Consider the following 24,153-nt stretch of genomic DNA (forward strand, 5'->3'; position numbering starts at 1 on the left):
GGCCGTGACACAGCTGGCCCCGCTGCAGGGCCTGCTGGGATAGGCAGCTGCCCGCACCCACCCTGCTGGTGCCCACATACCCGAGTACGTGCCCCGGAGCACTCCGGTGGCTGCTTCCCTTGAGGCTGTACCTCAGGACGGGTCAAGAAGTAGCCGTTGGGCCCTTCAGGCACCGGGAGGTAAAGGCCTTCGCTGATGACAGGCTCGGCGCTCCTGAACGTCCCGAGGCCGGTCACCGGTAATGGCCGCCTCTGGTCACGGCCGCTGGCCGTCTCTCCCCCAGATGGGCCGGTCCCCTCGGCTTCTTGGCGAGGAGGTGGGTTCTGCGCAGACGCACAGCGCAGGTCAGCAGGTGCTGCCGGCCGGGAGGACGCAGCTCCCGCGCCCCTGTTGCAGCGCGGTGGCTCCAGGGCTCGGCGGCTCGTTTCCCGCTGCGCCTTGGCTTCCTTCTGCGGCCTCCCGATGGTCGCCCGCTGAGCGCAGGGACGCGAGTGACCGTCTGCGGGGGCTGGAGGGCTGAGGCTCCCCGCGGCGCTGAGCCCCTGCAGGCCTCCTGCTCGCGAGGCGCGGCCGCCGGGGGCCGGGGCCTTGCTCCGGATTCTCGGAGCGGGGCCTTGGCGCGCTCGGGCGGCGCCGCGGGTCTGGGCTGCCGTCCTGCTCCTCTGCTTGAGCCGGGGCGGCCACGCTGCTGAACCCTCGGCGCGGTGGTGCTGCAGCCGCTGCCTCTCGAGTCTGGAGCACCAGCCTCCAGCCTCCACGGCACTGCTGATCCGATCCCTCCCCCTGGAATGGCCTACGAGGGGCATCTGGAGCCTGACCTCCCTGGGGCCGGCCCTTCTCCCTGGGCCTGGAGACCCCGGAGGGCTGCGTCTCCCTGGCTGGCTCCTGCCCTCTGGGCCTGCTTCCTTGGGGCTGATGGGGAGCGTCCTGCTGAGGGTGGAAGTCACGCCTGGTACAGCTGCGGAAGCGAGGGGCGCTCTCCCCGTGCACCTGGCCACTTGCATCTTTTGACAGAAAAATGGAAAGTCGGTGTCTGGGTCCCTCAGCTGGGCCTGTCACTGTCACGTGAGGTTTATTGAGCCAGTTTCTGTGCAGCGCCCGTCATGGCTGACACCCGGCCACCCGCTAGAGTTTCCACCAGAGGCGTCCTCTGCGGTCAGCCTCCTCCCCAGGCTGTGTTTGCCTCTCCCAGAAGGGCTAGCGTCTCAGGGCCCTGGCCTCAGCCTGCCTGAGCCCCACGGCGCACCCAGCCCCCCAGCCCACGGAAGGATGGGCGGCCTCCGCTCCGACCCACACAGCCCGTGGTGGGATGTGCTGACTCGGATCGGATTTGCACCTGCGGGCTTGGTGGCCACTGACCCAAGGGCACCAGCAGCCCCGCCCGCCCACCACCCAAGCACAGGCCTCAACCCAGAGAGTCCCTGGCCTTACCATGGGGATGCCGCCGAGGGACTTGGTAGGTTGAGACTGTCGCCTTATAGTCCTAGAGGCTTGCTTGTTGTGTCTCAACCGTGTGAATTTTACTGCAGGCCTCAAGATTTTGCCCGCCGAGGAAGTCTCGCCATGACTGGATAGGACCCCCAGATCAAGATTCCAACCTCCGGCCCATTCACTTTTACATCCCTGAAAATGAATCGCCCTTGGAGCGGAAGCTCAGGGCACTGAGGCAGGAAACACAGGAGTGGAACCAGCAGTTCTGGGCAAACCAGAATCTGGCTTTTAGTAAGGTGAGTCCAGCCGAGGGGACGGACATAGGTGGCCACTGGGGCACCTACATCACCAGCCTCTGGGGAGCCCTGCTGTACGGGCACCAGTCCCCCCTATGTGCACATGTGGCTTCACCCCAGTAGGCCTGTCTGTGGGACTTGGTGACCGTTTATGCAGTCACAGCCGTGAGACCGCAGGGAAGTTGGGGAGCTGGGAGCCAGGGTCTGAGCCTGGCATCACCAGTGCGTGTGTGTCAGAAAACACGACTTGTGATGCGGGTGCTCAGTGCCTGAGTGCCACCCCCCACAGGTGCTGGGGGGCAGCCTCTACCCCCAGGGAAGCCCAGACTCAGCGTGCATCATCTGTGCTAAGACTAAGCCAGGAGCACCTCATTCTGAGAATATTTTTTTTAATTTTTATTTATTTTTTATTTCTTTTAAAGAACATAAGTTTTTTTTTTTTTTTTAAAGATTTATTATACAAGCACTGGGTACAGTCAGAAGCGCGGGAGGGCGAGAGAATTCACCAGAGCCAGAGCGGGGAGCAGAGCAGGCAGAAGGACCGAAGGACACCGCTGAGGGGAGCAGCGGGCGGCAGGAGAGGTCTGCGCGCCATGCGGGACCCTCCTCCGGTGGCCGGGGAGCAGCTGGGGATCAAACCGGCACCGCAGAGGCTGCGGGCAGCTTCGCAACCCAGCGCTCAACAGCTGCGCCACTGGGGAGGCCCGAATTTTTTGTTTTAAAGATTGATTTATTTATGCTACAAGAGCTGGGGTGCAGGCCAGAGGTGCGGGGATGAGAGGACTCATCAGAGACAGAGTGGAGGCGGAATAGGCGGATCCACTGAAACCCACTGCTGAGGGGAGCCACGGGGAGACAGGAGAGGTCTGCTGTGCCCTGTGGGCCAGCTCCCTAGCTGGACATTGAACTCTTGCCTCGAGGTGGCTGCTGATTGCTTCATAGTGCTGAAATTTAACCCCTTGCGCCACCAGAGAGACCCTGGAGCAGTGGGAGCCAGGAGAGGTCTGCTGCGCCCTGTGGGTAGCTCCCTGGCCGGGGATTGAACTCGTGCTGCCATGGCTGCAGATAGCTGAATAGAGCTGAGACTCAATCCCTTGCGCCACCAGGGAGGCCCCCCATTCTGAGCGTTATAAACAGTGTCTCTGAAGTTTATAGACATCTTGTCTTCGACTCCAGCTTCCAGCACGGCCCTCAAGTTCATGGCCAAAGGCAGGCTCTGTGTGAGAAGGGCGGCCCCCCGGAACACCCGCTGGGGAGACGGGGCCGCCGAGAGTTCTCACCCTCGTCTTCTTTTAGGAAAGAGAAGAGTTTATTCACTCGAGACTGAAAGCCAAAGGCCTGGGTCTGAGAACCGAGTCAGGTTAGTTCCTGGGCTTTCCCCGCTGATGTTTCGTTTGAGTGATGACGAGGCGGGCAGAGTGATGTGGAATGAAGGAGAGAAAGAGCAGGGCCCCCCGGCCTCCTCCCCCTTCCCCAGCACCCTGTGCCCGCTCCTGACCTTGGGCCATCCAGAGCGGTGGTGTGGCCTGAGGCCCCTGCCGGTGGTCCCCGCTTCTGCGGTCTCCCTCCCTTTTCCTGACCTCCTGGCCTCAGTTCCGGGTGGTGCCAGCCCGTGCGTGCCAGGCCCATGGTGCACCCTGGGAGCTCCCCTCGCTCCTTCCCCAGGTGCGCCTGGGAGGACCCCTCAGCTCTTCCCCTCCCTCTGCCCGCCACGTTGCTCCTGTTCAGTCTCCGTCATGGTCCTGCCTGTAGCCATTCCTAGTTGGTGCATGGCCTCAGTCTTTGAATCGGGGGGCGGGTGGCAAATTATTGGGGATCCCACAGTAAGTGGCTTGGCCTTTGCAGGCCATGTGAGGTCAGCTGCTTTGTGACACCCCACGGCAACCCCGGGTCGCTCCGACCCTGGCAGACCTCATTTGCAGGAACTGGTGGCCTGTGGGAGGCCTAATCTGGGCCAGGGACGTAACCCTAACCCTCCCCCTGTACTGCTTGAGGCCCCCGTGAGTGGGGGGGGGGGGCACAGGGGGAATCCGCAGATGGCCCCGTCTGGTTCCATGTCCTGCCACGGCCATCCTGCCGGTCACCTTCCCGGCACGGCGGCCCAGTGAAGAAAGGGTGTCATTCTGGTCTCTGCCCATGAGAAACCTGTGGCTGATTGCGCGGCCAAGGTGGCCCACAGTGAGGGGAGGGCCTGGAGCCTGGGCATGTGCTTTGCCACCGGTGCTCCTAGGGGGGGAGGCTATTTTGAGTCTCCTCTCAATGGCACAACTGCAGGTCGTGGCAGTGCCAGGTATTGGGAGGCTGGTTTTTTTTTTTTTTATTAAAGATTTATTTATCTATGCCTAGAGGAACTGGGGTGTAAGCCAAAGGTGCAGGTGGTGAGAGGATTCACCAGAGAAGTGGGGAGCAGAACAGGCAGATCTACTGAAATCCACTGCTGAGGGGAGCAGCGGGCGAGACAGGAGAGGTCTGCGGCGCCATGTGGGCAGCTCCCTGGCCAGCCAGGGATCGAACTCGTGCTGCAGAGGCTGGCAGTAGCTTGTTAGCGTTGTCTTTAATCCCTGCACCACCAGGGAGGCCTGGGAGGCTGGTCTTAAGCAGATTTCTTAATTGGATAAAAGACAGGAAGGATGCATCAGAGAGGAGCTTGGAGGAGCCCACGCTGGCAGCTGGTTAAGGGCTTTTCAGGCTGCGACATGGGGGCATGGGGTGTTGCCTGCTGAGCCAGGAGCTCCCGTGCAGGGTGAGGCCTGGGTCTGGGTGAAGGTCAGGAGGCTGGTTTAATGGGTTATGATGGAGAAGCGGTGACTTGGTGCAGAGAACACTCCTTGTAAGATGCATATGTCCCCAGAAGATGAGTTTATTAGAAGCCAGCCATTGTGGATGAAAAAGGCGAGCGCTCGCCCGGTGGAAGGGAGGCGGTGGAGTGAAACTCCTGGAGCCTGGGGCAGCGCCGTCTCGCCTGGACAGTAGGGGCAGGTCAGAACAGGAAAGCGCGGTCCTGGGTCTCTAGGGCTCTTGCCCGCCCTTCTGGAAGGGACAGTGTGCCCAGGAGGGGCAGCCATGGCGCGGGCCAGGCTGGAGCGGGGCCCAGGGGCGCGAGGGCACCCAGCACTCCTGGCTCCTCTGGCTTCAGCACCTCCTGCCCTGTTTACGCTGCGAGGCCAGTGGGGCGGCGCGGGCGTAGGCGGGTGGGGTGTGCCGGATGCAGCTGCTGGCCGGAAACGGGTGGAGACCCACAGGCCACGGCTTGAGGATGTCGGAGGCGGTGCCGCCTGTGTGGACGCTGTCCACTGGGTGGTGGGCGCCCAGGCTTGGTGCTCTCCCCCGGCTCCGTGCAGACACCCTCTGGGTCCCTGTCAAGCCCGGACCCTGTGCTGCTTCTGTCTGGACCAAGCCCCTGGGGGGCGGCGTGGTGAGAGCTCCGCTGGGCGCCCTCGCGCGCGGCTGCTGGAGCGAGGGGCCGGAGCACGGGGCCTGGGCTGGCAACTCTCGCTTTCCTCGCCCGCTTCCTCCCGGGACAGACCCCGCCCGCACCGTCCCCTCGCGGCCGTGCGGTCCAGGCCCTGTCAGTGTGTGTGAGGGCGCATAGCCCCGCACCTGGCTCCAGAAACGCTCACATGGCCGCAGTTGCCCAGCTGTCCCCCCAGTCGCCAGCCCGCTTTCTCGTGGGCACCTGTCTGTCCTGAATACCCCCAGTGCCGCCTGAGCCACCCCCGTCGGCTCCAGGGTGTTTCCAAGGCCCTTCCTGTCCTCACGGTTCGTACTTCGAAAATTCTTTTTTATGGCTGAATAATGGCGTGTGGGCACACCCCGTGCTGTATCTGTCCACCCGCTGGCCGGAGGCCGATGCCCCTTCCAGGTGCCTCCTGCCCCCGGGCCCTCGGAGCCGAGCGCCTGCAGGCAGTGGCGCCTGTGGACCGTTCCGGCTCTGTCCCGCAGCGGGGCCCCGCCGGTCCGCACTTGCTGTTGGCGGCGGGGCGCAGACCCTGGCGGCGTGGGCGGTGGCGGAGGCCCCGGAGCGCCCCCACCCTCGCTGCCCCGCGCCGCTTCCTTGGAGAAGCCTGTTCGAGTCCTTCGCCTGTTTATTTCAAGGGGCTGGTTCCTCATTGCGCCTGCGCTGGTTCAGCCCGCACGGGGGTCTCCGCGTTCCTCTCCCGGTGGCTGAGCCTCTAGCCGCGCAGCCCGCAGCAGGGTGGAGTCGGGGTGCATCTCGCCCCCGCGGCTGCCTGCCCTGGGGTGGGGGGACACGGCACCTGCTGGGTGCTCAGGGCTGGTACGCCCGGGTGCTTTTGCTCACAGTGTGAGGGACTCGCTTCCCCATCGTGGCTGGTGCCAGAGACTCGGGGCGCGGGAGCCACTTAAGTCCGGCGTCCCTCTGGCCTGGCCCCGGCTGGCCTGCTCACGCGGGGTCCTTCCCCTGCGGCGTTAACGTCTCAGCCAGGATTCATTTTCAGGTCAGAAAGCGACGCTGAGTGCAGAAGAAATGGCAGACTTCTACAAGCAGTTTCTCAGTAAGAATTTTCAGAAGCACGCGTGTTATAACAGGTGAGCGGCGTCCCTGCGGGCGGGGCCTCCTTCTCACCCGCCATCAGCCGCCGCGTTTCTGTCCAGGTCGCCGGAGACTTGCTTGCATCTTCAATCAAGTCGCGAGCCTGGCCCTGTGCAACCCGCCTCTTCACCCCCGCAAGGGGCCCCGGGAGATGGGGCATCCCGTGGTCTGAGAGCAGGGTTGGGAGCCCACGGGGTCTCGCGCAAAGGGCTGCTGGGACGGCTCCCAGGGGCTGGGGAGGAGCGTTTCAGCCGCTCAGGGACGGCGACCAAGGGGTCTGAGGAATCAATTCTCCGTGAGCCCTGAGGTGGGCAGGGCCACGTGCCCTGCTGGGAGCCGACGCCTCCTCCTGGATACTGGTGACAAAGAGGAGGAAGCCTCAAGCACACACCCCTCCTGCTCTCAGGGCCCGAATAGGGGTCTTTCCCTGAGGAGGATGGACAGCTGAGGCACCCCGGGGCTGGGCCGTACTGTTTCCCCGGGACATTTGGGCAGCAGTCACCTGTGGCAGCTAAAGCGCCAGGCGGACGCTGGTGATGGGCAGGGCTGGCTGGCGCCCGGACCCCCACCTCTACACTCCGTGTGAGATCTGTGAGGTGCAAGGGAGGTACCCCCGGAGGTGGTTGCACCAGGTTCTCACACACACTCGGGTCTGGCAGCCTTCACTCCCCACAGCTTCCAGGCCCAGGGACAGGGCAGCAGAGGGCCCCTCCAAGGCCAGGGCTAAGATAGAGCCTTTGATACAGTTCCCAGATGCTGGACACGCCACCGGGTAAGGGATCCAGCTTCAACAATGAGAATTAAAAAGAAAAAAAGGAAGGGGAGCTGTCATAGGTTAGAAGAGCCTCCCCCTCCCCACCCATGGAGGTCTTATTCGGCCCCTCATGCGGACAAACCACTGCAAAAGCTTTGGAGGGACAGGGGACGCCGGGCAGCTAGGGGACACTGGGAGGCCAGGGGATCGGGGCGGCCAGGGGACGCCGGGAGGTCAGGGGACGTGGGACAGCCACACCAGGAGGTGGGGGGATACTGGGAGGTCAGGTGACACTGGGCAGCTAGGGGACACAGGGAGGTTGGGATACCGGGAGGCCAGGGGACACCGGGAGGTCAGGGGATGTGGAACAGCCACACCAGGAGGCCAGAGGATTCTGGGAGACCAGGTGACAAGGGGTGGCCAGGGGATGCCAGGAGGTCAGGATACCGGGAGGCCAGGGGATGAAGGGTGGCGACCGCCTCTCTGTCCTCTTGCTGGGCTGCCCAGCCTCTGCTCAGAGGCAGTGGGCATCTCTGGGGAGATGAGGGTGGGCGGGTTGGGATGGGCTATGAAGCTGCCGGGGCAGCATGGCTCAGGCAGGGGCGGCGAGACACCAAGAGCTGGGAGGGCCGGCACACGAGCTCCTGACCAGCCCGAACAGCCGTAGGACCTGCTGGATGTTGGACTCTCAGAACCTCGGATTGCCGAGTAGACACGTGGGCAGGGAGGCACCCCACAGAGGAGAGGGCGCGATGTGGCCACACCCCCTCACTCAGCATTGTCCCTCTGAGGATGCAGCGGCTGTGGGGGCCAGAGCCTTTCAAGAGTGCTTTTCTTTTTTTTTAAAGCTTTATTTTATTGGGCCTCCCCAGTGGTGCAGGCGGTTGAGTGCCGCAATGTGAAGCTGTCTGCAACCTCTGCAGCGCCGGCTCGATCCCTGGCCGGCCAGGGAGATACCTACATGGTGCACAGACCTCTCCTGTCTCGCCCGCTGCTCCCCTCAGCAGTGTATTTCGTCAGTCTGCCTGTTCTGTTTCCCACTCTGTCTCTGGGGAATCCTCTCACCCTCCCATGCCTCTGGCCTGTACCCCAGTTCTTGTATGTACGAATAAATAAATCTTTAAAAAAAAAGACCTATTTTATCTTTAAAAAAAAAGATTTATTTATGCATACAAGAACCGGGGTGCAGGCCAGAGGTGTGGGTGTGAGAGGACTCCCCAGAGACAGAGTGGGGAGCAGAACAAGTGCATCCACTGAAACCCACTGCTGAGGGGAGCAGCGGGGAGACGGGAGAGGTCTGCTGAGCCCTGTGGGGTGACTCCCTGGCCAGGGGTTGCACTCCGGCCACAGCAGCTCCGATAGCTTCATTGTGCTGAGACTGACCCCTGCGCCACAGGGAGGCCCTCACGGGCTCTTTTGAGGGCCAGAGGAAGCCGGCGTGGCAGGGCGGAGGGCAGGCGGGTGGGAGGCCTTTGGAGGCTGCTGGCGCTGAGGGCACAGGGTGGGGCAGGGAGAGGAAGCAGAGACACGGGTGGGGCGCAGGAGGGGCCCATCGGCTCGGACCCACTTGTCCCTCCCGTTCCTCTGCAGAGACTGGTACAAGCGCAACTTTGCCATCACCTTCTTCATGGGAAAAGTGGCCCTGGAGAGGTTTTGGAATAGGCTGGGCTGGAGACAGAAGAAGGGCGGCGACTAGGAGCCGCGCGGCCCCCGCCGGGTCCGGAAGGCCGCTGGCCACAACACGGGTGCAGCCGAGCCCGGGGCTGCTTTCTGCTTGGTGACTTGCCCGTTTGGAGCAGCTTGCCGTGAGATGTGAATAAAGTGCCCCTTGGCCAACGCCACCTTGCTGCCGGGAGTGATGTGGACGCCGCCTGGGTGGGCCGCCGGGCGCTCGCCTCCCGCTCAGGAGAGCCTCGGTCTCCGGCGTCACCCCCGTGACACGCTCCTGGATCACCCCCTTCCTGAGTCAGCAGAGTTAGGGGGCTGTGGGCCGGAAGCTGAGGCTTCTCATCCGCGCCTGGAGCCGAGGCCGGGTCCCAGCTGCGCGGGGGCGGGCGGGGGCCACGTCGTTAGCGTGTCCTCCGAGGCGGAAGTGGCGGCGTTGGGGCTAACCCAGAGCCACTTGGCAACAGTTTTTATTCCAAAATGAGGGCCGATGGGAGTCATGAACTGGGCTCTTCAGCGGCTTATACACTGCAGCTGAGAGTGGTTCCCAAGGAAGTTCCAGAAACCAGAGGACCCTCCCCCTCCCCGCCACTGTGGCTGCAGCCCCAGTGGGTGAGGCTGGTGGGCAGAGCCCCTTGGCCGCACGTCCCAGGAAGGAGCCCTGCCCTGGGCCACTGCTGGTGGCCACTGGCTTTGCGTAAAGGGCTCGGGCGTGGAGGGCGCACCAGCGGCCTGGGGCTCTGGTCCCCTGAGGCCCGCCTGCTCCCCGCAGAGGGGCCGCAGGCTCGGGCCCCAACTCCATGGTGCCTGCTGACCTGTGCGCCGGCTGGGACGGGCCTCCGGGCGCTGTGGCCCTGTGTGCGCGTCCTTGCTGAGGGTGACCATTCACGGTGGCCAGGGTGGGGGCAGATGTACGGCCCCTCGTGGGGCGCCCCACCAGCTGCGAAGGCCCAGGGGTGAGGAAGGTATTTGCCGCCCGAGGCCAGGGCCTGCACTGACCAGCCCTGCGCAGCCAGCTTCCGGCGCCCGGCCACTGAGCGGAAACTCTGCTCTTCTGGAGGTTGCTGTGACCCCGTGGTCTCATTGTTCACCCCCTTAAGGCCTCACTCAGGGCTCTGCCACCGGCCAGGGCAGGACAGGGGCTTCAGAAGCTGGGTCTCTCCACACGCCCCAGCCCGGAGCAAGAGAGCCTGGACAGGGCCGGCAGCCTGAGTCCAGCGGGGCCACCAGAGGCTGCCTGTGTGGACGGGGCTTAGGGCAGCTACCTGCCCAGTGGGCAGGCTCAGGCAGGCAGTGACCCAGGTGACCAAACGGTGCCAGAGACGAGGTCTAGTCCCCGGGGCCGGGCCAAGGGGCTGCTGCCGTCCACTCCAGAGACGCGTTCTCTGAGGAGGGCTCGGGACAGCCCGCTGCTGTGCTCAGGCGGGGCGGGCAGCTCTCTCTCAAAGTGGGAGTTTCCCTGGGAAGCTGTCAGGAGGAGAGTGACCCCTGGCGACTTCTGGCTGGGGGAGGGGGGCTGGGGGGTGAGGAGCGCAGAGACCCCGGCGTGCAGGTGGGGTGCCGGTGGAGAGCCGACCCCCGGCGCTGCCACCCTCCTGGACCTTTCCACTTCAGTGGCGGTGGCAAATGTCACGCTGGTGACAAACAGGCAGGCAAGCTGCGATTAAAGTTACTAGACCCTGACGTCTGTACGCGGTTACGGAAACATTTGTCACACACAGATTCAAATAAAGTTTTTTTTTTTTTTTTAAGATTTATTTATTTATTTATTTATTTATTTATACAAGCACTGGGTACAGTCAGAAGTGCGGGAGGGTGAGAGAATTCACCAGAGCCAGAGCGGGGAGCAGAACAGGCAGAAGGACCGAAGTACACTGCTGAGGGGAGCAGCGGGCATGGCAGGAGAGGTCTGCGCGCCATGTGGGACCTTCGCCGGTGGCCGGGGATCGAACCGGCGCTGCAGAGGCTGCAGGCAGCTTTGCAGCCCAGCACTCAACCACTGCGCCACAGGAGAGGCCCTCAAATAAAGTATTTTTATGGACTTTAAAATAATTACAGAATAAATGCTACCTCGGCGGCGCGCTTTCTGCTGCTCTCCGCAGAAGACGTCTGAGAGCGGAACGCGTGTTTTCTGAATTAAAAAGAGAAAGTTGAGTCTCCTCCCCCTCTGCACTTGGGTGCTGTTTGTGGACACTGGGTCTTTAATTTTTTTTTTTTTTTTTAATAGAGGCATGTTTTATTTATTTATTTGTTTGTTTGTTTCTTTGTTTATACATGCACTGGGTACAGTCAGAAGCGCGGGAGGGCGAGAGAATTCACCAGAGCCAGAGCAGGGAGCAGAGCAGGCAGAAGGACCAAAGTACACTGCTGAGGGGAGCAGCGGGCGGCAGGAGAGGTCTGCGCGCCATGTGGGACCCTCCTCCGGTGGCCTGGGAGCAGCCGGGGATCGAACCGGCGCCGCAGAGGTCGCCGGCAGCCTCGCAACCCAGCGCTCAACCGCTGTGCCACCGGGGAGGCCCGACACTGGGTCTTTAACGGCACATGTGAACCCCAAAACAGGACCCAGGTGAGGCGGTTGTGCCGGGTGGGGGTGGGGGCCCAGGCGGCAGGGGCGGGGCTCCCGGGGCGTGGGGATGGGGCGTCTGAGCCACGTGTCTGCAGCAGAGCCGCGTGGCCCGTGGAGCCTGCAGAGCAGTGCAGGCCTCGGCGGCCCGTGGTGGGTGGGCCGGGCAGTCACGCCGCGTGTGCTGTGCGAGGGGCTGGCCCCTGTCCAGGAGGCCCTTCCGGGAGGTGGGCCCAGCACAACACTCGCCCCAGTCTCTGCTGGGCGCCCGGGGCAGCAGGGTCTGCACCCCGCATGTGCCCCTGCTCTAGGGCCGCCTCCCCCTGCTCTGGAGAAAGCAGGTAAGTCCGGTCCCAGGCTCGTGTGCTCTGGCTGCCGCTCCTTTGGCTTCGCCCTCATCCCTCGGTCCTCCAAGGGTGACACTGAAGACCCTTTTCTGGCAGCCCCCCCCACCTGCTGTTCCCCTGCAGCCTTCCGCGGGGGTGGGGATTGGGCCGCCGAGGCCCCCCAGAAGGTCTACATTAGACATGTGCTCAACTGTAAAATCACAATAAATCCTTGGTTTTGAGAGCAGAAGAGTGAGACCCACGAAGGCAGCTCTATGGCCTCTAACGGCGCTTCGGCTCTTTGGACAAGCCCTGGAGTGGAGCCCCACGGGCGCAGCCGTCTGTGGAGCCCACGTCCCAATGCCACGGCTGGAGCCCTGCCTCGGAAGGCAGCTGCGGGGCCCACAGGCCCCAGTCTCTCCGGGGCTTCACCAGCCACCTTGGCCAGTGTGCACCCCGAGTCTGCTGCAGGCCTGTTTCTCCCCAGCTGGGTGCGCGGGCCGTCCCCCCAACCCCTGTGGACAGCAGCAGATGCTGCACTGCCTACCCGGTGCCGCTGCCCACTGGGGCTGCCTCGGTGGCTGCGCACTCTGGACAGTGGCCAGAGGGAGGGCTCAACTGTGCACCCGGTCACCCGGGCCACCGGCCTCCCGGGCCCGCGTGGCTTCCTGCAGCACTGCGCACAGCGGGCGGGGTTTAAGGCCAAAGAAGAGCGGCAGGATGAAGGCCCGCAGAGTGTTTCCCAGCCCCAGCTGATCAGATTTCATGTTTACGTTCCACGCTAGTCACGGACCTGCGTTCTCTTCTCGTCCTTTCAGTGGCAAAGTCGTCTCCACTTAAAAATGCGCCGCTAGGGTCCTGCGAGGACAGGGGCGTCACCCGGCCTGCCAGTCATCAGGTGCCTTCTCCTGCCAGCATCACAGAGAAGGCTGGTGGCCAGGTTTAAAAGAGCGGGATTGATAGTCTATTTCTAAAACAAGGAGCTGCAAGGGAGTCACCCCTCCTCAGCCTCCCCAGGACCCGACCACTCCTCAGCCTCCCTTTGCTGCGGGCGGCCCTCACGCAGCAGCCCTGTCCTGGCCTTGCCTTCAGGAGCAACCACGGCGGCTGCTCCCTCAGCCCCAGCAGAGTTGCTCAGGCTCCTGGGAGGAGCTCCCGGAGCTCCTGGCTGGCTCGAGCGGAGTCCTCCAGCAAGCGCACGGCAGCAGGCGCCAGGGGGCGCTCGGGGCCTGCACCCCGCTGCTGTTCTGGGAACGGAGGCTGGCGGTGGCCAGGGTGTGGCCATCACAGCCTGCGGGAGGGGAGGGGCTGGAGGCAGATCCCCAGGGTGCTGGCAGCTGGGTGTGCCTGGAGGCCCCTGTCCCTCTCGGAAGCTGGGCCCTGCACGGCCTTGGAGGCCCGGAGCCCAAGTGGACAAAGCTGGACGGCGTGTGCCGTGAGGTCCACGATGGGAACTGCCGTTCCTCAGTCATCAGCCGGCTCCAATCAGCACATGCACGCCCTCAACCACGTGACTCCCGAGCGTGTAGACCTGAAATGGCCCCCACTCAACTCTTGCTGGCAGCCTCAGCCCCACTGTCCTGCCGTCTGCCTCCAGGTTTGACTCTGGAACCACCCAGAATGCAGCCTGGCAGACGGTTTCAGCTCTGGCACCTCAGCCCTCCCAGCCAGGGGCCACAGCGGCTTGCCGCCCAGGGCAGGAGCCGGCGTCCCAGGGTCCTGTGGAGAGGCCGGGCCTGGCTCAGGCGTCCTCCCACCACATGCCGTGTGCGCCTTCTGCGTGTAGCCCTGGGGGTGCAGAGCCCCCAGACAGTGTTTGCACCCCGTGCCTGGGCCACCTCCTTGCAGGCACTGCGCTGCCCGCCGGGCACTCACTTCGATGGTCTTCTGGGAAAGTCATTTCTGTCCTCCAGGCTGAGGAAAGTGCACGTCGATCTTCCAGCATGACCCGGCTGTGCAGGCTGCGCAGGAGCTCCGGCCACTGATTGGGGCTGTCCCCACCGCAGCCTGAGGCAGTCCTGCTGGAGCAATGCGGGCAGCCCCGCGGGGAGAGGACCAGATGGATCGGTGGCCACTCACCCCATGGGGCCCCTCCAGGTGGCTCAGGGAAGGTCAGGGCGCACGCCAGCCGTGGCCCCGCTCCCCCTCGCACGCTCCCAGGACTTGAGTTTGCCATCAAAGCATCCACAGTCCGGTGAGGCGGGAAGGCGGACACCCCGTCAGAGTGGCCATGATATGGCTGCCAGCCCCTCCCCTCCTCACCCCCACCCCCACTCAGGCCGGCAGCCACAGCTGGACAGGAGCAAACAGCTGTGGCCACTGGCTGGGGGAGGCTGACCCATGGGCAAACAAGCCAGCACCCGCCCCATGGGCCAGCGAGGACCTGGTCCTAAAGGGAAACAGCCTCCCGGCACACGGGGAGCCTGCTCTGCCCACAAGCTCTGGAATCTGGTCACCAGGGCAGTGTGGGCCTCACCCCTCCGACCGCCTCCAGCATCACCAAGCTGTGCCTGGGCCTTGTTCAAGCAACAGCGCCGCTGCAGGGGCGTGCAATTAATAGAAACAGGCGCACTGGTGGGGTCTGTGACTAACGGGGTTCCACGCAGGGTGGGGGGCGTGGGGCACAACGGGCGGGGCCCGGGGCAGGTCCCTGCAGGGGTCCGGCATCTCCCCCAGCCCTGAGCTGCCCACCCCGCAGACAGGGCTCCGCTGCCTGGCCTGTCAGACAAGGCCAGGGGAGGGGCGCGGGGCCCCTTCCTTCCCGCCGCCGCCTCTGCTACGGGGCTGGGGTCACCCCTGAAGGAGGCCGCGGGGACAGATGCTGCTGGCAGCTGGCGGAGCCCTGATCGGAGCCCACCAGGGCAGTGTCTGTGGCCGGGCCCTTGCGCGGTCTGGGGTGCAGGGGGCAAAGCAGCCGAGGGCGGGGCCTGCAAGCTGGTGAGCCTGACGAAGGAGGTGTCAGCAGTGGGCACCCAGCCCAGTGCCGCCGCAGGGCCAGACATCAGGGAGCTGACAGCCCCCAGCCCGTGGGAGCAGGCCCGAAGCGCAGGTCAGAGCGCCCCTGCAGCAGGCTTGCAGCTGCGCGCACACCCCCTTTTCCCGGCCAGTCACGCATCAGTCACGCACTCCTGCCAGGCAGTGCCACCCAGGGGTACCGCGGATGTGGGACCTTCCCACGGCAGCCATGCTGGGCAGAGCTGGCCCAGCAGGCCCCACAGGCTCTGTTGGTTCGGGAAATTGGGCCCAGAATGTGGGAATGTGGGCGGGGCCGCTGGGGGACAGGATGGAGGCTTGGGGTCAAACACCTTTGGGGGCACTTGGGGGTGTTTGCCTTTTCAGTTCAGGTTCAGGGAAGTTTTCCGGCTGGCCCATCAGGCACAGGGGGACCGGCCCACGAGGGCCGTCCCCACTCAGCCTCTGCCAGGACAAGCCTCCTCTGAGCAGTTGCACCCAGGGGTGGCCCTGGGCACCTACATCAAGCCCTCAACCTGGGATGGCGACCCTGCCTGGGGACAAGGACTTTGCAGGCGTGAATAAGGATATCAGGACTTGGATTTAAAAAAATATATTTATCATGTAGAAGAACTGGGGTTCAGGCCAGAGGTGTGGGGTGAGAGGACCCACCAGTGTCAGAGCAGGGAGCAGAACAGGTGGATCCACTGAAATCCACTGCTGAGGGGAGCAACGGGAGACAGGAGGGGTCTGCTGCGCCATGTGGGTAGCTCCCTGGCTGGGGGTCGCACTCAGGCCCCAGAGGTGACCGCCTGAGACTGGTCCCTGGGCCACCAGGGAGGCGCTAAGGATATCAGGACTTGGGGGGGTCCACAGCGGGCAAGGGAGGATGACACAGCCACACAGAAGAGCCACAGGGAAGGGGAGGCAGAGACGGGGACCCTTGGAGCGAGGCCTGGAGGCCAGCAGGTCCCCCACCCTCCCAGGCCGCTGGCCTCCGCCCTCGCTGCGGCGCCCACCTCTGGCCTCAGACGGTACAAGCGAGAGACCTGCTGTCTCCGGCGTCCTGCTTGTGGGCCCTCTTCCACCCCCCGGCGCCAGCAGGAGAGGAACTCATGCATTTAGAATGAGTTTGACCCAGCGCAGCCCCAGAGTACAGGCTCGTTCTGATGGATCACCAGCTGGCAGAGCGGATCGATACACAGAACTTTCCAGCAGCCCTGTTCTTAATTGCCTCTCTGAAGCCCAGGAGGGGGCGGGGTGGGCTCTGGTCCCTGGCAAGAGGTGGGCGCTGAGGCCGCCAGACCTGAGGGAGGCCTTGCAGCTTCCCCTCTGTGGAGTGGGAACTCTGCCCGGCTGGTGTTCCTGGAGGTGCAGGGGGCTCTGCACTCGTGGGGGGAAGGGACTCTGCGCGGAGTGTCTGTGCAGGGGAGGTGTTTCTTCCTTTTCAGCCTTGGGCCGCCCCCTACCCATCTCTCCTGCTCAGCGTCTGCCCCTTTGTCCCCCAGCAGAGTCAGGAGCTTCCCGGGCACTGCCCAGGTGTGGGGGTGGCCCCCCGTCCCGGGCCCTGTGCTGCTGCTGGCCACGGTGGGCCAGGTGGCTCTGGGCCCCTTCTCCTGGCATTTCTGGAGGTGAGTCGGGGAGGGGACATGAGTGACTCCTCTCCCAACACAACTGTGGCCCCGTGTTGTTCACTTCTCGGGGAGACAGGTGTGTCTGCTGGGCGGGGGGGGGGCGGGGGGGAAGGCAGAGAAAGGGAAGCCAGTTTGGAGGGTGGGACTTGGGGCCTGGACGACTGGCCAGGGCATGCGGGGTGGGCCTGGCCAGCTGCCCTTGGTCTTAAGTGGATCAACACAAATAACAACCATTAGAGAAGGAGGCCAGCTAGACCGCCCAGCAGCCCTTCGGGCCCTCACCAAAGAGGCCAGCGTTAGCTATTGGTGACCGGAGGGGCAGAGGGGCGGGGACACCGGTAACTGTCCTCACTGCTCTTCTGCAGGGTGAACACTCTGAAATACTCATCCTAGCCAAGAGGACGTGGACGCGACAGCAGCAGGCCCAGCAGCGTGAGTCACGGGCCCCACCCGGGCCTGCTCATGGCATTCCGGCATGTTCCATCCGGCTTCTCTTTGGGGTGCAGGGCAGGGCTGAGGGTCGGGGCCTTGGCTTGGTTCTTCTGGCGGTGTCTGCCTACACCCCTGGCAAGATGCAGCAGGTAGACGCTGCGGCTCCTGGCCCGGGGCGCCAGCAGGGGGCGCACGCACACGTGGCCTGGAAAGGGCGCGGCCAGGAGGGTGCTGGGAAGGTCCTCCCACAGGGGCCTGGAGGCTCTGGGAACCACAGGCCCTGGGCTAGGTCAAAGGAAATCGCAGAATATTTCAGAACCCTGGGGCTACAGCCCAGACACTGTGAGCAGCCCCACTCAGAGCAAGCTTAGAAACACCAGGGTGAGAGCCCGGGGGGCTGCTGGGCGGTCTAGCTGGCCACAGAGGGGCGGGAGGCAGTGGTCGTGGGCCCAGGAGGGCAGAGAGGCTGCAGCCTGCGCTATCAGAATGGCTACTCCCAGGTGACGTCCTGGCTGGGTGGGGGTGGTGGTGGCCAGGAGGAGGGAGGTCGCGGGGGAGCGCATGGGGGGGAGCTCTGTTGGTGGGGGGGTGCCAAGGAAGGGAGACAGGCTGGCTGCGGGATTGGGCCCGGGGTGGGGGGTTGGCGCTGGGGAGACAGGCTGGTGGGGGGGACCAGGCTGGCCTGGGGCTGGCACCGCCTGGAGCATCTTCTCTCAGGCCCATGGCGCCTGCTCTGGGCCGCCAAGCCCGGCCCCCCTGCGGCCACCTGGGCCGTCTCACAGTATGGTGGCGGGTTCCAAGTGCCAGCTCCCCAGGGCCCCGGGAGACCGAGCCCTCTAAATCCCCAGCTCGGAGGTCACATGTGTCCTGCCCCCCTCACAGGCCTGCCCAGACCACGGGGAAGAGCTAAGGGACAAGTCTCATTGAGAAGGTGGGTGCTGGGGAGGGTGACGGCCTCCTATTTTGGGAAAATGCAGTTTGAGGTGACGCTGCTGGAGGGCCCCAGCAGTTAGCAGTTTCTCCTGCCGTTGGGCTGCCGAGTCCTGCACGCCGCCACGCTCCCCCGCCTCTGCTGTGTGGCCATGGCCATGGGCCGCTGGTCTGGAGGTAGCAGCGGGTCACTGTTTCCCAGGATGCCTTCTGAAGGCACTTTGTGTCTTGAGGGCTGGGCTGGCACTGACAGCCCTTGTGCCTTTCCTGCAGGGGGCTCAGCCTCCCAGTGTCCCCCTCTGCTTGCCCCTGCCCAGGACCCAGACATGCCCCCTCTCTGCCTCGCACAGCAGCAAGTCTGCCCTGGTCCTGGGCCACCTCCAAGGCTGTGTGGCGGCTCTGTCGCCAGGGTCCCGGCCTGCACCTGCCCTGCCTCCTGGCCGGCCCAGCCCAGTGGCTCTGCCGTAGAGAGTGAGGACCCAAAGGCCATGCAAGCTGCTGCGGCAACAGGTACCTGAGTGTGTCAGCAGCCTGATCCGCGGGGTGCAGGAGCATGTGGGAGGCCCGGCAGAGTGCAGGGTGAGCACCCACAAGTCTGTGTCGATGCTAATCAGTAAGTTGAGGATAAGGTCAGCGTGGCCTCGCGGCAGAGTCCAGAGACGGACAGGATGCCAGCATTTGATGCTGCATGGCCTTCGCGGCCGGCCCCGGGGGCGAGGAGAGTTGGCCATGTTCCCATTGGCCAAATGAGGGGCACAGCCTCCCCAGAGGGGTGCCAGCAGGCCGAGTCTGCCCACGACCAGGCAGTCCCAAGTGAGTCCTTGGTATGAGGCGCCAAGACAGCAGTCTGAGCTGGCCGCAGGGCAGGAAGAGCTGGGGGGGGTGTGTAGGACACCCCACTTCTGCAAAGGTCTCTGCCATGCAAACACTCACCAAGACGCATCAAACGGTAGCCCTAAGATGTCCACAACTACCTTGAAAAGAAAAGGATGCTGGGCCTCCTTGGCGGGCAGGGGTCAGCCTCAGAGCTATGAAGCTACCGCAGCCACTGCAGCCTGAGTGCGACCCCCAGCCAGGGAGTGACCCACATGGCCAGCAGACCTCTCCTGTCTCCCCTCAGCAGTGGATTTCAGTGGATCTGTCTCTAGTGAAACCTCTCACGCGGCACCCCAGCTCTGTATGCATAAAATAAATCTTTAAGAAAAAGAAAGAAAAAGATGGCTTGATGGGTAGAGGGACGGGGAGACGGTCAGGCAGGCCACCGAGGAAGCTGGGGCGACGTGCTCATTGTGGACTCTCGGCCATGGGACGTGGGGTTTGCTGTACAGGTTTTGGGGAACATTTGAATATTTCCATAATAAAATGCTAGGATGGGCCAGCACCCAGGGCAGAGCATCAGTCTCCAGGACATCGCCCCGCTTGTGTGCCATGCAGAAGTGTCTCTGCAACGCAGACCTCCCGTTCTGGCTCCCGCTCTTTGGATAACCCCAGAACCACGCCGAGGCGCCGTGCTCATGTGGGAAGGCCCCGGCTCCTCTGCCAAGTGGAGCAGCACAGAGCTGGTCCTGGTCACGGGCCTGGGGCCCCCAGCTCTGGTCCAGAGATGCTGCGGGGCCCGCAGAGGCACCAGCCAGACGCACCTGTCCCTGGAGACCCAGCTGTCCCGCCTGCGCCTGCGCTGGGCCCTCACCTCGGTGCTGGGCCCTCACCTGGGCGCTGGGCGAGGCTGCTGAGCCGAGCCAGGCTGGACGCCCCGGCTGTCTTGCATCAGGCAGCGGTGCTCTGGGGACAGCTGGGGAAAGCTGGGGACAGTGGGAAGGCGGGGCTCAGGGAACCTTCGAAGGGCAGCTCAGGGATCCCGAACACAAAGCGAAGGCTTGGCCCTCCCGCAGGGCAGGGCAGCTGATGGGGCATGTGCAGGACCCAGGCCAGCTGGGCTGGCCGGGGCATGGGGGAGGGCCTGCCTGGGATGCAGGGGGCGCTGCCTGGGAAGTGGCGGGGGCGGGGGGGGGGTAGCTGCGTTCTCTGGGCCCTGGGCTCACCTGCGGGTCAGATCATGGAGCAGGCCCCAGACTCTACTCCTAGGTGGGGCAGCGGGAGAGTAAGGGGGGCTGCCCCTGGCGCCCCCCCCCATCCAGAGGGCTGGCTGTAAGGGCATTCCCGGGAGGGCACGCTCCGCCCCAGCTCTTTAAAGGAAAACACGCTGGAAATCTGATAAATGCCGCCTTCAGAACTGAGGCCGGGACAGAGGGGCATGAGCTGCGGTGGAGAGCCAGGCAGGTGGGGCCTGGTCAGCTCGCCTGCGGGGGCCAGGCCACCCCTCCAAGTGCAGGCTCAGCAAGGGGGGCGCCGGTGCTCAGGCTGTGGGGGGCTTGGGGGTGCCCAGGCTGGAGGGAGAGGGGGTTGGGGGGTGGTGCCCAGGCTGGGGGACAAGAGGGTACTCAGGTAGAGGGACAGGGGATGCCAGAGCTGGGGCCGGGCAGGGGAAGGTAATCAGGCTGCAGGGTGGGGTGGGGTGGGGTGGGGGTGCGCAGCTTGGTGGGGGATGAACACCCAGTCTGTGATTCCCCTCCCACCCCCGTCCCTTCAAGGGAGCTCAGGCCTCTGCGGGGTGGATGACCTGCACCCACATACAGCTTCCTAGGCAGCAGCGCACCCCTCCCTTGCACCCACACCACCTCTTACCCATCACACCCACCCGTGCTCCCCCTGTCTTTCCTCTTCTCTCTCCTCCCCCTTTGCCCTGCCTCCCCCCTTTTCCCCTCCCCTCACCCAGGCACTTTGGGCTGCCACTGCCCACTGCACTGCGTCCTTACATCCTTGTCCCCCAAAGGGCCGCCCTGGACACAGACATCCCCAGTCTACCCAGGCCTGTGACCATCCTTCTCCCAAAGCGCCTCCTGGTCCTTCCTACCTGCCTAGGGCTGTGCTTCTTCCACTGAGCCCGCAGACCCTAGGGGGCCTCCTGCCCCTGCTCCCCCTGGCCTCCCCTGGCCCACCCCGGTCAGCCAACACAGGCTGTGGGTGGACAGGAGCGCGCCTCTTCCTGCACCTGCGGCCTGCTCGCCGCAGGGCCCTCCCTGTGTTGATGTGTGCGGAGGGTCTGTCTCTGCCCGGGACCTCGACTAGGGCTTCATCCAGGCCCTGTGGGCTGTCTCCAAAGCTGGCCTCCAGTGCTGGCCTCCGTGGAGACTCCTGGCTGCCTGGGAGGGAAAGGGTGTGCAAGGGAGGAGCAAGACAGGGCAGAGGGGGAAGGAGGTGGAGAGCACCAGCCAGGTGAGGGGGGGAGTCGGGGGTGGGGGTGGTGGTGGGAAGAGGAGGCCAGGGCAGGAGCCTGCCCCAGAGTGGTCCAGCACTTACAAGGCAGCCGCTCCCTGTTCTCCTGTCTGCTGGAGGAGCCCGTAGTCATGGGTGGAAGATCCCCAGCACCCCCTCTCCCCGGGGCACAGTGCGCCCCTTAGGACCCTGGCTCGCCCGCAGGCTGTCTCACGGGGACCCTGGAGGCCACCAGGACTTATGTAGACAGTGGATGCTTCCCGGCCTGGTCCTCTGAGTGGCCCTGCTGAGGCCTCCTGCCACAGAGGCGCTAGCCCCTGGGTCCTGGGGAGCCTGCTCCCCTGGGGAGCCCCAATTCTGGTTTGTTCCCTCTGCAAAGCAGCCTGCAAAGCCCCAATCTGTGACCTCTGTAAAATGGCTCGCAGAGCTGCCGTGTGGCCACGGTACTGGAAGGGACTGAGGGTGATCAGGGTGGCTCAGCGTGGGCAGGCGCTCCTGGTCTCCGCCGGAGACCCTGGTGGCGGTCACCCCTGCTACCCTGAGAGCTGGGTGGGCAGGCAGCGTTTCCAGAAGGGAAGTGGCAGGAGCAGATTCAGGGGGGTCTGTGGATCTGGGGTGGATGAGTCTGTCTTTCCTCTCCTTTCCCAGCCCTGCTGCCTGAGGACTTCTGCTGGGGTGCCCCCGCCCTCGGCAAGGCTGGCTCGGCTGCGGGTTCAGCTCCGTGAGCCTGAGTCCCGCGCCGCCTGCTCTGCCTGCAGCAGCATCCTTCCTATCGCTGCCGGCACGGGGCCCGCAGGGCAGGGTCTCCTGTATGCCAAGGTGTCTTGGCTCTTATCACGGGTGCCACGGTGGCTCAACAAATATTTGTGGAGAGAATAAAAATAGATAACAAAGCCTGAATTCTACCGTGAGGGCGGTGGGGAAGGAGGGGGAGTTAAAGCAACCCGGCAGGTTCCGCTCGCGGGAGGCCGGGCGCCGCCCTCTGCAGGGCTCGGTGGCCGCGGCGCCCGCCCGTGGCTAAGGCGGGTGGAGGGCTCGGCCCGGGGTCACTGACCCCCTGCCCGTGGCCTGCGTCCCTGCGCCCCCCCCAGCCCCCTCCGCGCTTACAACAGGGCAGAGGAGCCGGGCCCGCCTGTGAGAACCGGGGCCCCCACTCCCCGCGCCTGTGCAGCTGCGGGGCAGACTCTGCGGGGGGCGCGCCGGGGCCCTCGGGGCTCACGGGGCCGGGCCCTGCCCTGGGGCCGCGCGGGGCGGCCAAGGAAAGCGGCGCTTCCCGGGACGGGCGGCCCCGCGGCCGGGTGTGCGGGGTGACGGGGTCGGGTCTCCGCTCCGCCCGGCCCGGCCCGGCCCGTGCCCAGAGAGGGGCGCCGGCCCCGCGGGAGGCCTCCGCGGGTGCGGGGCGCCGGGAAGACCCCGCGCCCCAGAGGGCGGGGCCGGGGCGCGGGCGGGCGAGGCTCGGACGCGCGAGCGGGGGGCGCGCCAGGGGGACCCTCGGCGGCGCGCAGGGGCCCCGGCCCCCCCCGCCCCGGCCGCGCCCCCCCGCGCGCCCCCCCGCCCCGGCCCCGCCCGCTGACGTCACGCGGCGCGCGGCATTGTGGGGCGGGGCCGGCGGGGAGGGCGCCGCGGCGCCATTTTCGGCGGCGGGCGCGGCGGGGCTGGAGCCGGAGCCGCGGGGCGCGGGGCGGCGGCTGCGAGAGGAGCCGCGGGGACAGCGCGCGGCGGCCGGGGATGCTGCGGGGCGGCCCTCGCCTGTGACGCGGCGCCGCGCCTGAGGCGGCCGAGGCGGCGGGTCCCGCGCACGGCCCGCTCCGCGCACGCGCCCGCCTCGCCGCTGACAGCTGAGCGCGCGGCCGGAGCAGCTCGGTGAGTGGCCGCCGCGCCTCGGGCCCGGCCTGCGGGGCCCCCGCCCGGCCCTCCCGGGCAGCGGCGACCCCGGCCCGGCCCTCCCGGGGCAGCGGCGCCCCTCCCGCCCCCCCTCAGCAGCCACCTCCCCCCTCCGCACCCCGCCTCCGGGCCTGTCGGGGCGTCGTCCATGTCCACTTCCCAGCGCGGCCCCGCCCGGGCCCCGCGCCTCAGCCCGGCGCGTCTCCCACCCCCGCGTCCCCGCCCGGCCCCGGCCCTCGGCCCGGTCCACTTTCCGCCCTCGGCCGCCGCCCCGGTCCGCGGCCCCCCCCCCCCGCCCCCGGCGCGGCCCTGCCGGGGCGGGGGCGACCGCGGCGGGAACAGCTGGGCCCGGCCTGCGGGGCGGCGGCCGCCCCCAGCGAGCGCGGCGGGCGGGCGGGCGGGGCGAGGGCCCGGCTGGCGGCGACTCGCGGACAAGCTTTGTCCGAGTCCCCCGCGTCCTTCCGCCCCCGCCTCTCCCGCGGCACCGCCCTGGCGCGCGCCTGCCCGGGTCGTGCGGGCCGCGGGGCCCTTGGCGAGGCGCCTCCACCCGCCTGCCCGGGGGTCCGTCTTCTCCGCCCGAACCTCCCCTCCCCGGGGGCGCCCGGCTGGCCGCGCTCCTGCTGAGCCCGCGCGGCCGGCAGACGTGACCGGGCTGTAGGATTCGGGCGCCGCTTCCTCCGCAAGCAGAGGCCGCACAGAGCATTAAAAGGCTAAACCGGCGCCCGGTGGGTTGGATGGTTTTATCCCGAAGGTCGTTGGCTCAGGCGTTGGGATCGGCGCTGCTCATTGCTGCTTTGTCATTTGAACAGCAGGCGAGAATTCACGTTATGCTTTTGATAAGGAATCCTTGCAAAAAAGATGCTTCAAAAAAGTGTGAGAACCCCAGAAAGTGAGATGCACCGGTTCCACGCTGTGTGGATGGCTGCTTGGAATTAGTCAGATTCCAGAGCTGTTTCTGGGCAGCGTGACTGATGGATCGGCGGGCTAGCTCCGAGGACCTTGGACAGTCCAGTGAGAACCCACTAGGAAGCTGCAGCGCCCTCCCCGAGTCTCCATCTTCCTATTTTCTGGGTGTTCCTCGCAGGGACTGGCGACAGGCCTTAGCTGGGTGGGAGGTTTGTTTGGTTGTTCCCTGTCCTGGGCATCTGGAAGGATCCGGTGATAGTAAATGCGAACAGTCAGCTGTGGGGTTGCCCGTGGGAGGCCGGCCCGCTCAGGCCAGTGACTCTGGGTCTTCAGAGAATGCAGCAGGCGTTGCCAGGCTGGGTGCCCCGGGTGGGGGCCTCTGGGCCGGTAACCTCCCTGCGCCCACCTCCTTTACCTTGCTCAGCCGGGGCTTGGAGGGAGAAGCCCTGTGTGAGAATCGGCATCTCCTCTGGAGGGAGGAGGGAGGAGGTACCCAGAGGGGCGTGGTGCACTTTGCGTGTCATCCCATGACTGCACAGCACACGGCCATGG

At 65.4% G+C, this 24,153-nt stretch overlaps 1 protein-coding gene across 1 annotated transcript; it reads left to right on the plus strand.

The window, feature by feature from the left end:
- Positions 1 to 1,432: 1,432 nt before the first annotated feature.
- On the plus strand, positions 1,433 to 8,816 carry COA8 (cytochrome c oxidase assembly factor 8; the record flags this gene model as incomplete). Its single annotated transcript, XM_084240341.1, has 5 exons — positions 1,433 to 1,456; positions 1,530 to 1,727; positions 3,024 to 3,087; positions 6,185 to 6,275; positions 8,624 to 8,816. 5 exons carry the CDS (start codon positions 1,433 to 1,435, stop codon positions 8,727 to 8,729), a joined length of 483 nt encoding a protein of 160 aa, XP_084096467.1. The 3' UTR covers positions 8,730 to 8,816.
- Positions 8,817 to 24,153: the final 15,337 nt, after the last annotated feature.

This window comes from Talpa europaea (assembly GCF_964194135.1).
Source record: "Talpa europaea genome assembly, chromosome: 8".
Classification (NCBI taxonomy): Eukaryota; Metazoa; Chordata; class Mammalia; order Eulipotyphla; family Talpidae; genus Talpa; species Talpa europaea.